An 11,595-nucleotide genomic window follows, 5' to 3' on the forward strand; every position below is an offset into this window, starting at 1 on the left:
CCTTCCATTTTTAATGACAGCAAGTAGCCAGCGCCAAAAATCCATAACCGAAACCAGGATAGACCAAAAATGTCAACCTGTGAAGACGAGACCCATGAATGCTCTCTATCTATAGCTTAGATAAAAGCCCAGCGCAGCCGAGTTGCCCGGATGGTGACCAATGCGGAGGTGATGATGATCGGTATCCGACCGCCTTTGCGTGATGAAAAAAGTGCGTGGAAAGAGCCTGAACGAAGTCGGGACAAGGACTGATTTCAAGGTGAAGATGGAGAGGCCAGGATGACAAGGATGTGATTAGAGCGCCAACTTGCTTCTCCCTCTTCAGTAAGTCCCCAAACCAGTCGCAAGTCCATGGAAAGAAGTCTTCTTCGTGCTTCTCACCGGCCCCCAAGACTCTAAGGAGATCTAGGTTGCCCGATTCCTCTCAACAAGAGACGGTCCGGTTGTCTGAGCAAAAAGCACATACGCACACGAACACTCTGACTAGCAGACGCATAATCACATCGACACCAACAATGTCATGCTCTCATGCCCCTGCTGTCGCCATCGAGTCGTCGCAGTCTTTCATTTTTTTCGCTTTGTTGCTCCCGCCAACTTAGGCAGTAGCCTTGACCCTCGCCTCAATCTGAAGCGGGTGAGTACCCTTAACCCAGGGCTCGACCTGGACGTTCCACTGTTTTTGCGCCGTCTTGACCAGCTCCTTGTAGGCCTCGAGGTACTCGGCGGGGTCGACCTTCTTCTCATCGTCGTCACCCTTGGACTCCTTGCCGGAGGACTTCTTGCCCTCGGGCTTGAGCATCACCACCGAGGTGGCGCGCTTGGTGCAGGCGGCAACGCCCAGATCGGCGCGCGAGCGGATGTACAGGTAAGGGACGCCGTGCTCCTCGCACAGGATGGGGAAGTGCATGATCACGTCCATGGGCGAGATGTCGCCGGCGATGATGACGAGGCCGGGAGCGTCGGCGGGAGGGGAGGCGGCGGTCCGCAGGGGGCACTTCTTGATGGCCTTCTCGCACTCTTTTACGCCGCGGTGGATGGACTTGAGCTTGGCGCCTGGAGAGAGGGAGGTGATGTGTTAGTGGTTTGTTTTGTGGAATTGATTGGGGTCGCAATTGCGCTTCAATGGATGGTTGAATGGAAGAGGATTAATTGCAAAACATACCCTTCTTGATCAACTTGTAAATCTTCTTGTGGGTCTTGTCGTCGGCGAGGGGAAGGGCAAAGGGAACAAGCTCCTCGGCGGTCTTGACAACATCCTCAGGGTCGACGGAACCCTCCTTCTCGAGGTGAGCCTCGACGGCCTTGGCGAGCTTCTCGGTCTTCTCCTTCTTCTCCTTCTTGTCCGACTTCTTCTCCTTCTTGACACCGGCCTCCTCGCTCATCTTCTTCTCCTTCTTGTCCTTCTTCTCGGACTTGTCCTTCTTCTCCTTGATCTTATCGGTGGAACCCATCTTGTCGGATTATAATGTGTGTTGGTGGTTGGTTGTGTTTGGTTGGTGGTTGAGGGAGGGGGTATCAAACAGGAATTAAGATTTGGGAATAATGTTACAAACCACACTGCAGTAAAGAAAAAAAGTTACTGGGTTGGGGCGTCAAGGTATTGGTATCGTGATGGGGTTGATCGCGAACGGATTCTTCAACGCAGATTTTACTGGGTCCATCAGTGACCCAGTCAATCAGAGCAGAGCGGCGCGACCAAAAATTTGTAGGCCAATTGTAAAGCCGTTCCGCCGGACGCCGATAAGGTGGGTTAGTGCCTGGAATTGGGTGCGATAAGAGGGACAAGTTTTGGATAAGGATCCGATAAGAAATGTCTGGACTCCCCTCTGGAGTCTGGACATCAAATTGCTTGGCGTCCACCTTTTGCTCGGTGGGGTTCTCCAGTTTGTCCGACAGGGATTAGCAGCCTTGAATTTGAGTGGGGTCCGCTTCTAGCCTGCCGCAGCCCGCATTCTTTTGTGCTTGGAGGTTGCTTGCCTGCCCCACTAAATTTCTAGAGCTTGTGATACCTCAAAAGCGCATTCACATTGACTCACCTTGACAATTCACTGGCAAAAAGTCCACAATCCCAAGCGATTTTGGTCCCGTTCTGGAAGCTATTGTTGAGACCTTTTTGCGACCAGCAGCCTTGTCATTGCTCGCCAATATCGGTTTTATAGATATCCACCGCGTATCATTCGTAAAGACCACATCCTCGAGCAGGGAACAGTCGCATTCTCACTTCGACATAACATCCACAATATCTGAGTCCATATCTTTTCTTGATTCAGGCTCACCATGGCGCCGTCGCAAATGAGCTATGCCCCTACGCTGGGCAAGCTCCTCAAGTCTCTCAACACCCAGCCCTTGGAGGCTTCTATCGAGGCTCTTGTCTAGTACGCCGTTGTCTACTGCATATACATGACATATACATATCAGATCCTAACATGATTGGGCAGCCTCCTAAAACGTCGTCAAGTCAAGGGTGATGATATCGCCAATGCCACAGCCCATATGCTGCTCCAGGTCGTCGCCAAGTCTAAGTGGCAGAACGTCGACCAGCTGCTCGCAAAGGTCTCCAACACTGGCCTCAGACTCGCCCAAGCTGCCCCTACAGAACAGGTCATCGGCAATGTCGTCCGCCGGGTGATGGGTCTTATTCGCGATGAGGCTTCCGAGGACAGAAACGCCGACGAGATGGGCGACTCAGTATCCGATCTCTCCCAGCTTCCCACAACGCCCACCATGCCCTCGAGGCCAGGTCCCACGCCTCTCCGCGCCGCGACTCTCCCCATGTCCAAGTCCATGTTCAACCTTCTCAGCGTCTCAGAGCCTGTCCAATCACCAGTCACCGGTGCATCCACCCCCATGTCACAGGGCGCATCTGCCAACATGCATGCCCTACGGTCCGAAGTTATCGATGGCATCGAAGAGATTATGGACGAGATCAGCCAGGCGGACGACCAGATTGCGGGCTTCGCGGACATCCAGATTCACCCCGGCGACTACGTGCTCGCCTACCTCCCCTCCCCAACAGTCGAGCGCTTCCTTATCAAGGCGGCGGCAAAGAGGAGGTTTACCGTTTTCCTCGCCAGCACTGAGCGTCAAAAACCCGGCGAGGTACCCCACGCTGCCCTGCGTAAGAAGCTTGACGGTCTCGGGGTCAACACCATCAGCCTGGCTAGCAACAGCCTGATGGCCTACATGCCGAGGGTGAACAAGGTTGTTATCGGCGCCAAGGCCGTATATGCGAACGGCGGTGTTTCCACGGAGAGCGGGTGCAGCATCGCTGCTAGGGCGGCGCGGGAGTACTCCAAGCCCGTTATCGTTCTTAGCGGTGTCTACAAGTTCTGCCCGGTAGACCCGTCGGACGATGTGACCGAGTTCGAGCAGGGAGACCCCTCGACATTTGTCGACTACGCCGATGGTGAGGCCGTGGATGCCCTCGAGGTGGAGAACATCGTGGCCGAGTACCTGCCACCTCAGTATGTCGATGTCTACCTAACAAACCTGTAAGCCCTGAACCCAGAATTTCGATGACAAAAAGAAACAGCACTAACAATTTCACAGTGGTCCTCAAACACGAGACCATCTCGCCACCATCATGGCCGACCATTATGAGTCCGAAGATATGGGCCTGTCTTTGCATCTACCTTAGAAGCCGTAGATACAAAAAAGGAATGTCGATAGTAATGTACCATGTTGCCGGTCCAATGAAATACTCCTTCAAATGTGTCTCGGCTGTCTCTGTTAAAACCTAGTCGACCGAGCTCCGGCTCCAACAACAAAAAAACGTGCGTTGCATACTCGTCTACTTGAAAGAGTTACATATATGTAACCCAGAAAACCGTCTGTCCGGTCTTAATCGTGCATATATCGGTAGTTGAGAACCGCATTGCATCCGGATGGGACAGGCCGGTCCAGAAATCCGATACCAGCAGCTAGCTCCACGATGTTGGCATATCCGATGTCAAGATTATGCGGATTCGCCGAACTCAGCAGCTTTTGAGGCTGGCAGAGGCTTCGACGGGCATGGTTAGATGGGGTGAAGGGACAATACGTGTGGCTTTTTCTTGCTGGGCTGCCATCGGACTTGAGAATCTTGACGGGCATATACAGCATGATGTGATGATATTTCATGTACGCTGGACTCGGAGTCCAGACGTGCAGAGGGGAGGCTTATATGCCGGACTTGGTCCGCACGCAAGAATCTCTCTTCCCGAACTGGGAATCTTCTCAGATACTTATACCTCTCCATCTATTTTCTTTTCCTTCAATAAATTTTCTCCCTCTTCCTCATCATCCGTCTAACCACTCGGTTCTTCACTTCCGTGGTCATTCTCCAAATAAGTTGATCCATCAACCGCTCTTCCTGAATCCGAGATCTTTCGGATACTTATACTTTGCTCATCAACCAGCTTTTCTCTCTCTCTCGAGAATCATTTTCCATCTTCCACACCATTCTCTTCACACCATCCGTGTGACTGCTTGGTTCTACTACCCACCGTCTACACACACCCACCGTCTATCATACGTCTCATCGGCCAATCTTGACATTCCCAACCGTCAACTATCATCAAGATGTCGTTCTTCAACTGGTCCGACACTACCTCCAACACCTCGGTGGGATGGCCAAGCGAGGGAGATTACTGGGAGGCTTCGGAAAGACAGGAGCTACAGGAGCTGGAAGAGCTGGAAGAGAATGAGAGGGGGTGTGAAGGGGATGACGAGAAAGAGGAGGAGGAGGAGGGGGAAGAGGAGGAGTGGAGTGATGAGGAAGAAGAGGAAGAGGGACGAGGGAGAGGACTTCAAGAAGAAGGCCTCGAGGAAGAAGAAGGCCTCGAGGAAGAAGAGGATGACGAGGAAGAAGAGTATGGCGATGATGAACATTCCTTCTACGATGACTCGTACGACGATGACGAAGATGACGATGATGATGATGTCTCCGAGTTCGATTTACTCATCTGCGAAGCCTGGCTGGATTTTGAGGACAGGGTCTACGTCCAACAATGGGCGTGAACCAATATTCCCTGTATGGCCGAGCTCCGTGCCAATCTGTTTGCGGAGATGCAAGAGGTTTTTCGTGCCAGGGCTGCCAGACACCATCAAGATCAGGAGTCAGAAGAGGCAACAGAAGCAGCAACAACGATACCATCATCATCATCAGCAATGCCGTCATCATCAGCAACAATACTCTCAGCACCAACGGTCCAACAGCAGCAACAGCCCGAACAGTCGCAACATCAGGAACACCACAGCCACGACCACGACCGAACGCAACACCCAGAAAACCTCAAGGGGCAGCTCTGTGGCGGACTACAGGTAGGTACGGGTCTGAGGCAGATTTTATGTGAATTACGGCCCGTACGGGTGGGGAGTGAGATAACGAAAGATGGAAATGAGAAGGAACGAGGGAGGAGGTGATCTGGTATGATAAGACATGATCTGATAGAGAAGGAAGGTGGGAATGGAAAGAGGGAGAGGGTTATCATGAGCTTTGGTTTTGGTTATATGCTACAAGTCTGGAAACCATAACAGCTCTGACGGTAGCATCGTGATGTGTAATGGTGAATATGACCTTGCTTGGTGTATCGATGTTGAGTGTTACAGATGATGACTATATCTTGAATATCTTAACCTAGAATAGACTTATGTCACTCGATGTTTGGGTCTTCAAATCCAAATATACGATAACAAAGCTTCAACAATGTTCACCATCACATAGCATGTGTGCCTGCTAGTACAAAAAGAGCGCGTTGTGTATTGGTATCATACTAACTCAGCATCCAAACTGGTATAACGAACAGAATATCAAAGCATCAACTCATTACTGACCACCACCTTCTTTGACACATCAAGGAATGACAACATGAAGCCGCCATCATCAAAAGAACATAACATCCTATCTAAAGACTCAAAGCAGAAATCATAACCAAAAAAAAGAGCCAAATGAGAAAGGAAGGAAAGACATGATAATAAACGTAGGAAAAGGTCATTAATCATCATCAGTCATCATCCCGTCCGTATCCTTCGTCCGTCCATCATCATCACCCATACCATCATCGCCATTACCAGCATCACTCATCAACCATAACCAAAACCACCACCCTATCCACCACCTCTCTTACCCAACATCAAACCCCCAACCTCGCCACCCCCCTCCTCCCCCTCTTCCTCCTCCTCCCACTCCCCCCAACCTCACCACCCCCATCCCGAGCACCATCCCCCTCCATCAACCGCCCACTCAACAACCCCATAACCAACCCCGTCCAACTTCCCTTACCCTCCAACACCCCCTCCACCTTCCTCACAATCCTCTCCACCGCCTCCGCATCCGTCCCGCTAACCCCCCACTGTCCCGTCCCAGCTATTTGTTTTAGTCCGTTACCGTGGTTGTCATGATACATAAACTCGCCCCCGCCCCTTCTGGAGTGTACCACCTTCCGGTCACGAGAGTCCAATGGCCGACCGTTTTGATCGAACCTATCCGGCAAGATTTCTAGCGTTGAATCGGAGTCGGAGTCGGAGTTCGAATCATGATGGCGTTGAGAAGGGGAGCGAGATCGGTCCCGCCGAGAAGGAGAGGAAGAAGAAGACTCAGGCGTAGAGCGGTACTTGGCAGGTACCAAAGCGTTCAGTTCCCTGTCTAAACGGTCTTCAAAGTCGGAGGAGACGTCTGAACCAGAGTTGTTGGGGTCGACGCCCGAGATGCGCTTGGCGGCTTCTTTGGCCATTTGCTCTTCGTGGTGGCGCTGGAGGGTTTGGGAGGATTTGGGGGAGAGGGGGATGAAGGTTACTGATTTGGAAGCACCGGGTGGTGCGTTGTTGTTGTTGTCTTTGGGGATATTTGTTGTTGTGGGAGAGTAGTCGGTTTCGGATGGAGAAAAGGAAGAGTCGGTGGGTGTGGGTGGGTGAAGAGTGAGTTTTAGACCATCTGTGAGGGAGGTTTGTTAGTATCGCTGTCGTAACGTTGTGGTTTTTTGAACTGAACGGGTGAGAAGGGAAAGGGGCAGCAGACGGAAGGGGCAGCACAAAACAAGCAACCGAAAACAATAACCAAGGAAAGTTAACTAAGAAAACGCACCCTTCTCTCTCGTACCACTGCCACTGCCACTGCCACTGCCACTGCCACTACAGGCACCAACGCCCGCAGCGCCAACGACGCCTCTCAACCGCCTAGGCCTTGACCTGGGCATGTGCATCGAGCGGCGACGTTCTTCCCTCTCATCACCCGTAGTAGGGGACATTGGCATATCTCTGGATCTGGGAGATGATCTTGTACTCACATCTTCAGGACGGTTCCCCATCACCGACTGCGACTGCGACTGCGACTGCGAAAGATGCGATGGGGCACCAACCATCAGTGAAGCCGGTACTCCTTGCGGAGCCCTCAGTGCTGGGGGGACTTCTTGCGGAGGAGGAACTCCTTGGGGAGCCGCAGCCGTCGAGTTCATTGTCGTTGTCACGGGCTGCCTCTGGCCTGGGACCAGTACCGGTGGTACTTGCGAACCCTGAGGACCCGGAGGAGGGGGTGGATAATTAGCAACGTAGTCTTGTGGGTTGTAAGGCTGATACTGTTGGTACTGCGATTGCTGGACTGGTTGCTGTACCGGTTGTTGTTGAACAGGTGCCGGCCCAGGTACAGGCATCGGCATCGCCTCCGGCCCCATCGGGTACGGTGTTTGGAACTGATTCACGTCAGTGAAGTTAATGTTCGGAAGTTGCGTGAACCCATTCGATGAGCGATGTGGTTGCAGCTGTGGTGGTGGTGGTCCCGACTGTGGTGGCGTAGCTGTTGGAACAGAAGCAACAGCAGGGGCGACAGCAGGAGGAGTTGGAGGTACTGGGGGATATCCGCCTGACGCGTGAGGAGGCGAGGCTGGCCGCCGCTGCTGCCGGTAGAAAGGGTCTGTGGGAGCGGTTTGTTCCTCGTAGCCTGTGTTCTCGTTAGTATCGATGGCTCCAGGAGAGTCTCACATAAAGACACATGGTAGATAGAAGATCACTCACGTCGACGTTCACGTTCCCTCTCCCGTTGTCTTTCCATCCTCTCCCTATCGCTATCCCTACTGTTTCTTCTCTCCACCAGCCCAATGTCCCTCTCTTCTCTCTCTATCTCCTTGTCCCTCCCCTTCTCTCTCTCTCTCTCTCTCCCCCTCTCCCCTTCCCTTTCTTTTTCTTTCTTATCTTTATTATTGTCACCCAACTTCTTAATCCCAATAGCCGCTGCCCCCGCCGCCGCGGCGCCAGCAGCCAGCCTTCCCAACCGGCTCTTACTCCTCGCCGGCTTCTTCTCTGGACTCCTACTAGCCTTCCTCTCCCTCTCTCTCTCCGGGTCCCTACTCTTCGCCCTCCGTCTTCTCATCCTCTCCTCTTCGCTATCGTCGGTATCAGAGTAATAACCAACTTCCTCCTCTTCCTCTTTCGGTCTCGGTACCAACAGCGCACCACCCCTCTCTTCCTCCCTCTCCCTCTCCCTCTCCCTCTCCCTTTGTCTCCTCCTCCTACTCCTCTCCCGACGGCGTTCTTCCTTTCTCGCCCTCTCCTCCGCCGCCGACTCATACCCCGTGGCAATCCCGTTATCATCGTAGTCTTCAACAGCAGATAGTAACTGTGGCGTCGGCGGTGGTTCCTTATCGCGTTTATTGTGTCTTTGATGTTTGCCCGCTGCCGTAGCCGCAGCAGCAGCAACCGCCGCTGCTCCAGCCGTAGCAAGCGCTGCCTTTCTCTTACTATGCGGCTGCTGTTGGTGTTCATTATGAACGGGCACGGGGTTCGTTCCGTACTCAACCAAACCTAAGGATTCAGGATCATCAGCGACGGTCCTCTCGGATTGGTCATGTTTATTATGATGGGAAGAGGGTAATGCGGACCGAACTTGGCTTCTGCTCCTGCTTCTGGACCTATAAACGCGTTCGCGGTGATCGTTGTATCCGTCGTCATCGTACAACTCACGGTCTCGGTCGTCGGGGGCGTGGCGCGAGCGCGACCGCTCCTTCTTCTCCTTGTGCTTGTCGTACATCTTTTTGGCCGCGGCACCGGCCACTCCAGCGGCGACAATCTCGGCTCCAGTCTTCAGCTTGGAGTGGTGTTCACTACGATCGCTGCTGGAGCTGCGGGATCGCGAGCCATGGCGGGACTTGCTTCGCTTGTGGCGGTAGTGCTGCACGACACCGACGGCGGCGGCGGTACCGAGGGCCGCCTTGGCTACAGAACCAGCGCGGGACTTGGACCGCTTGCGGCTGGGCGAGCGGGAGTAGTCGCTCTCGCTGTAGCGACGGGAAGGACGACCACGCTCCGCTTCCTCCTTCTCGATCTTCTTGGACTCGTAGTACTTGGCTGCGCCAGCGGCAGCCAGAGCAACAGCGGCGATGCCCAAGCCGGTCTTGATGCGAGAGTGCGACTGGGAGCGCGAACGAGAGCGACGGTCGTGCTCGTCATCGGAGTCACCGTGGCGGTCCTTGTAGGCGCTGTGGGCACGGCGGACGGCTTCGGTGCCTAGGGCGCCCAGAGCCGCGCCGGCGACGATCTTGCGCCCGCGGTGCTTGTCTACCTCACCTGTTTCCTTGTTGCGCCGCGAGGCAATCAGCGCGGAGACGCCGGCGCCGGCGAGGGCGCCCTCAGCGATGTGACGCTTGCGGTGAGGGCTGCCGGAGGAGGAGCGGCTACGGCTGCGACGCTCGTCGCGGCGAGAAACACGGGTGGCGCCGGCGTAGTATTCCTCATCTTCGTGGCGGTGGTGGGAGCGCGAGTGGGAGTGGTGGTGGCCATCACGGTGGCGGCTGTGGCTGTGGTGGTGGCCGTCGTCGATGTGCTCGACGATGTACTCCTCCTCGGTCTTCTCGACTACGTAGGGAGCAAAATCGTCACGGCGCTCACGAACGACCACGGTAGGAGGAGCGGCTTCCTGGACAATGATCCTCTGCTCGGCGGGGCGTTGGCGGATGACAATGGGCTGTGCAGGCTCGTAGTACTCGGTTTCCTTGCGGTAGATCTCGACGTCGGCACCGTGGTCGTGATCAATGTGTTCACGGATCCGGCGCTCCAGGATGACCTCGGAGCCGTCCTCGCGGCGCTCTACCTTTCTCTCCACGCGCACGTCCGCATCCCTCTCGGCATCGTAGTAAGAATGGCGCTCCCACCCGTCGTTGTCCCTGTTTCGGCTGGAATCGTGACGATAGTGGTAGTCATCATCGTTACGGGTAACCAGACGCTTCTCGACCACAGTGCGCTCGCGATCTGGGATGTTGTCGCCATCCCAGTCCTCTGTCTCTCGATATCGGCGCTCGACGTAGGTGGTGCCCTGGCCGGCAGTAGATCGTGGCCGGTCGGGATAGAGACGGTCATCTCTGCGATCAACAACAAGCTCGCCGCCGCTGGGACGACCGAAGAAGCGGCCGTCTAGGCGGGCACCCTGGCGGTCATCGTCGATGACGTCAATCTCGCGCTCATAGACTCTCTCGCGGCTGTGGCTCGGCGCCTGTTTGTAACGGCGAGTGGTTGTCCTTCTGTAGCCCTCGTCGCCCGAAGGAGAAGAATCCCGGGAGTACCGGGTTTCGCGGTAGACCTGGGCCATGTCTCTCTTGTCTCTGGTTTCCGATGACCTGGTGGCCTGAGCTCTTGTGTAATCCGGGGATGGTCAAAGTAGGGAAATATCCACTATAGCTTATAGAGCGTGTAAGTGTTTGTTTAGTACGTTCAGGGGTAGAGATCGATGTTTACCACAACAACAGCAAAACTCAAAAACTTTCACTTTGGGTATCTGATCAAGTTGCAAAGTAAGAAAATATATGGGAAGAGTCAATATTTTGAGCAAAATCAAGCAAGAAGAGAGAAGTGGGATTGGCAGAGAGGCTGAGTCCTTGGTATAAGAGCAAGAGCCGGGGGGTCAAGTGGGCAAGGAGGGGTGCTATGGTGGAAAGGGTGGGAATGGGGATGGCTGGGTGGGGCTCAGTTACGTCGACGGTGGTCTCGCATATGCTCGCAGGTCTTGGTATGTGAGACCGTATTCTCCTACTACCTGTGATAGTCATACTACGTAGGTGTATGCCTCGAGATGGTAAAAAATTGATCAGGCAACCTGTTTCTTGTCCGTGGTCCCCTGGCCGGTTGCAAGCCAAGATGTGGGCACATGTACCCTTTTTTGGTCTCTCCATAGGTCAACAGCGCTTGTTTCCATGCTAGCGGGAACCAAGCAGAAGATACGATGATCCGAACGAAAAAACGTTGAAGGTTGGCCCACGTTTTTAGGGCGGCGCAGTACCTGCGTTGAAGGTCGCCAACTCATGTCTTTCAAACAGCTCTTACAAGGCTGGCCAACTCGAGCGTTCTGGAACCTTTTGTGTTAGCCATAGGCGGTTGTGAGCTATGAAAGGGTTCGGCAGTCAGAGCTGGTCTGAGTCTGAGTCTGGAGGACGTGATATGTGACTAACTCGGGCCCGGGTATCCGTCTGTTGAGAAAGGGAGGTATTTCTTACACATGTGGTTCATAGCAACAGTCTAAACCCTTCAGCTGGCCGATTAGGCAACCTCGAGATGCTCTTGTCGTGTCAAACTAAACGCCCAACTGCTTTTCCGTGACATGAAGCCAACCTGGTATGCGGCCGGAAGAGACCC

The 11,595-nt window shown here is 54.1% G+C and overlaps 3 protein-coding genes across 3 annotated transcripts; 1 reads left to right on the forward strand and 2 right to left on the reverse strand.

Annotated features, from left to right (window-relative positions):
- Nucleotides 1-282: 282 nt before the first annotated feature.
- B0H65DRAFT_141881 (50S ribosomal protein L30e-like protein) lies at nucleotides 283-1,505 on the reverse strand. The gene is made up of 2 exons (XM_062820945.1): nucleotides 1,163-1,505; nucleotides 283-1,053 (listed from the first exon to the last, which is right to left on the reverse strand). Exons 1-2 carry the CDS (start codon nucleotides 1,449-1,451, stop codon nucleotides 596-598), a joined length of 747 nt encoding a protein of 248 aa, XP_062685293.1. The 5' UTR covers nucleotides 1,452-1,505; the 3' UTR covers nucleotides 283-595.
- A 491-nt stretch (nucleotides 1,506-1,996) lies between these two features.
- On the forward strand, nucleotides 1,997-3,877 carry B0H65DRAFT_142009 (uncharacterized protein). The gene is made up of 3 exons (XM_062820947.1): nucleotides 1,997-2,375; nucleotides 2,439-3,491; nucleotides 3,550-3,877. The coding sequence occupies exons 1-3, from the start codon at nucleotides 2,278-2,280 to the stop codon at nucleotides 3,635-3,637; spliced, it is 1,239 nt and encodes a 412-aa protein (XP_062685294.1). The 5' UTR covers nucleotides 1,997-2,277; the 3' UTR covers nucleotides 3,638-3,877.
- Nucleotides 3,878-5,749: 1,872 nt separating this feature from the next.
- Nucleotides 5,750-10,831, reverse strand: B0H65DRAFT_141966 (uncharacterized protein). Its single transcript, XM_062820946.1, has 5 exons — nucleotides 10,702-10,831; nucleotides 7,990-10,644; nucleotides 7,064-7,915; nucleotides 5,996-6,913; nucleotides 5,750-5,909 (listed from the first exon to the last, which is right to left on the reverse strand). The coding sequence occupies exons 2-4, from the start codon at nucleotides 10,553-10,555 to the stop codon at nucleotides 6,114-6,116; spliced, it is 4,218 nt and encodes a 1,405-aa protein (XP_062685295.1). The 5' UTR covers nucleotides 10,556-10,644; nucleotides 10,702-10,831; the 3' UTR covers nucleotides 5,750-5,909; nucleotides 5,996-6,113.
- Between the last annotated feature and the right edge of the window lie 764 nt (nucleotides 10,832-11,595).

The sequence above is a fragment of the Neurospora tetraspora genome (assembly GCF_033439725.1).
Source record: "Neurospora tetraspora strain CBS 560.94 chromosome Unknown B0H65scaffold_2, whole genome shotgun sequence".
Taxonomy (NCBI): domain Eukaryota; kingdom Fungi; phylum Ascomycota; class Sordariomycetes; order Sordariales; family Sordariaceae; genus Neurospora; species Neurospora tetraspora.

What these genes read in the sequence shown, in the direction of transcription:
- B0H65DRAFT_141966 (XM_062820946.1), bottom strand. Translation starts at nt 10,555, where the DNA reads ATGGCCCAGGTCTACCGCGAAACCCGGTACTCCCGGGATTCTTCTCCT. An exon ending in GAGGGAACGTGAACGTCGAC is followed by an intron (nt 7,916 to 7,989) that starts GTGAGTGATCTT and finishes ACGAGAACACAG; the next exon opens with GCTACGAGGAACAAACCGCT. An exon ending in CAGTGGTACGAGAGAGAAGG is followed by an intron (nt 6,914 to 7,063) that starts GTGCGTTTTCTT and finishes CCTCCCTCACAG; the next exon opens with ATGGTCTAAAACTCACTCTT.
- B0H65DRAFT_141881 (XM_062820945.1), bottom strand. Translation starts at nt 1,451, where the DNA reads ATGGGTTCCACCGATAAGATCAAGGAGAAGAAGGACAAGTCCGAGAAG. An exon ending in TTACAAGTTGATCAAGAAGG is followed by an intron (nt 1,054 to 1,162) that starts GTATGTTTTGCA and finishes CCCTCTCTCCAG; the next exon opens with GCGCCAAGCTCAAGTCCATC.
- B0H65DRAFT_142009 (XM_062820947.1), top strand. Translation starts at nt 2,278, where the DNA reads ATGGCGCCGTCGCAAATGAGCTATGCCCCTACGCTGGGCAAGCTCCTC. An exon ending in TCTATCGAGGCTCTTGTCTA is followed by an intron (nt 2,376 to 2,438) that starts GTACGCCGTTGT and finishes ATGATTGGGCAG; the next exon opens with CCTCCTAAAACGTCGTCAAG. An exon ending in GATGTCTACCTAACAAACCT is followed by an intron (nt 3,492 to 3,549) that starts GTAAGCCCTGAA and finishes ACAATTTCACAG; the next exon opens with TGGTCCTCAAACACGAGACC.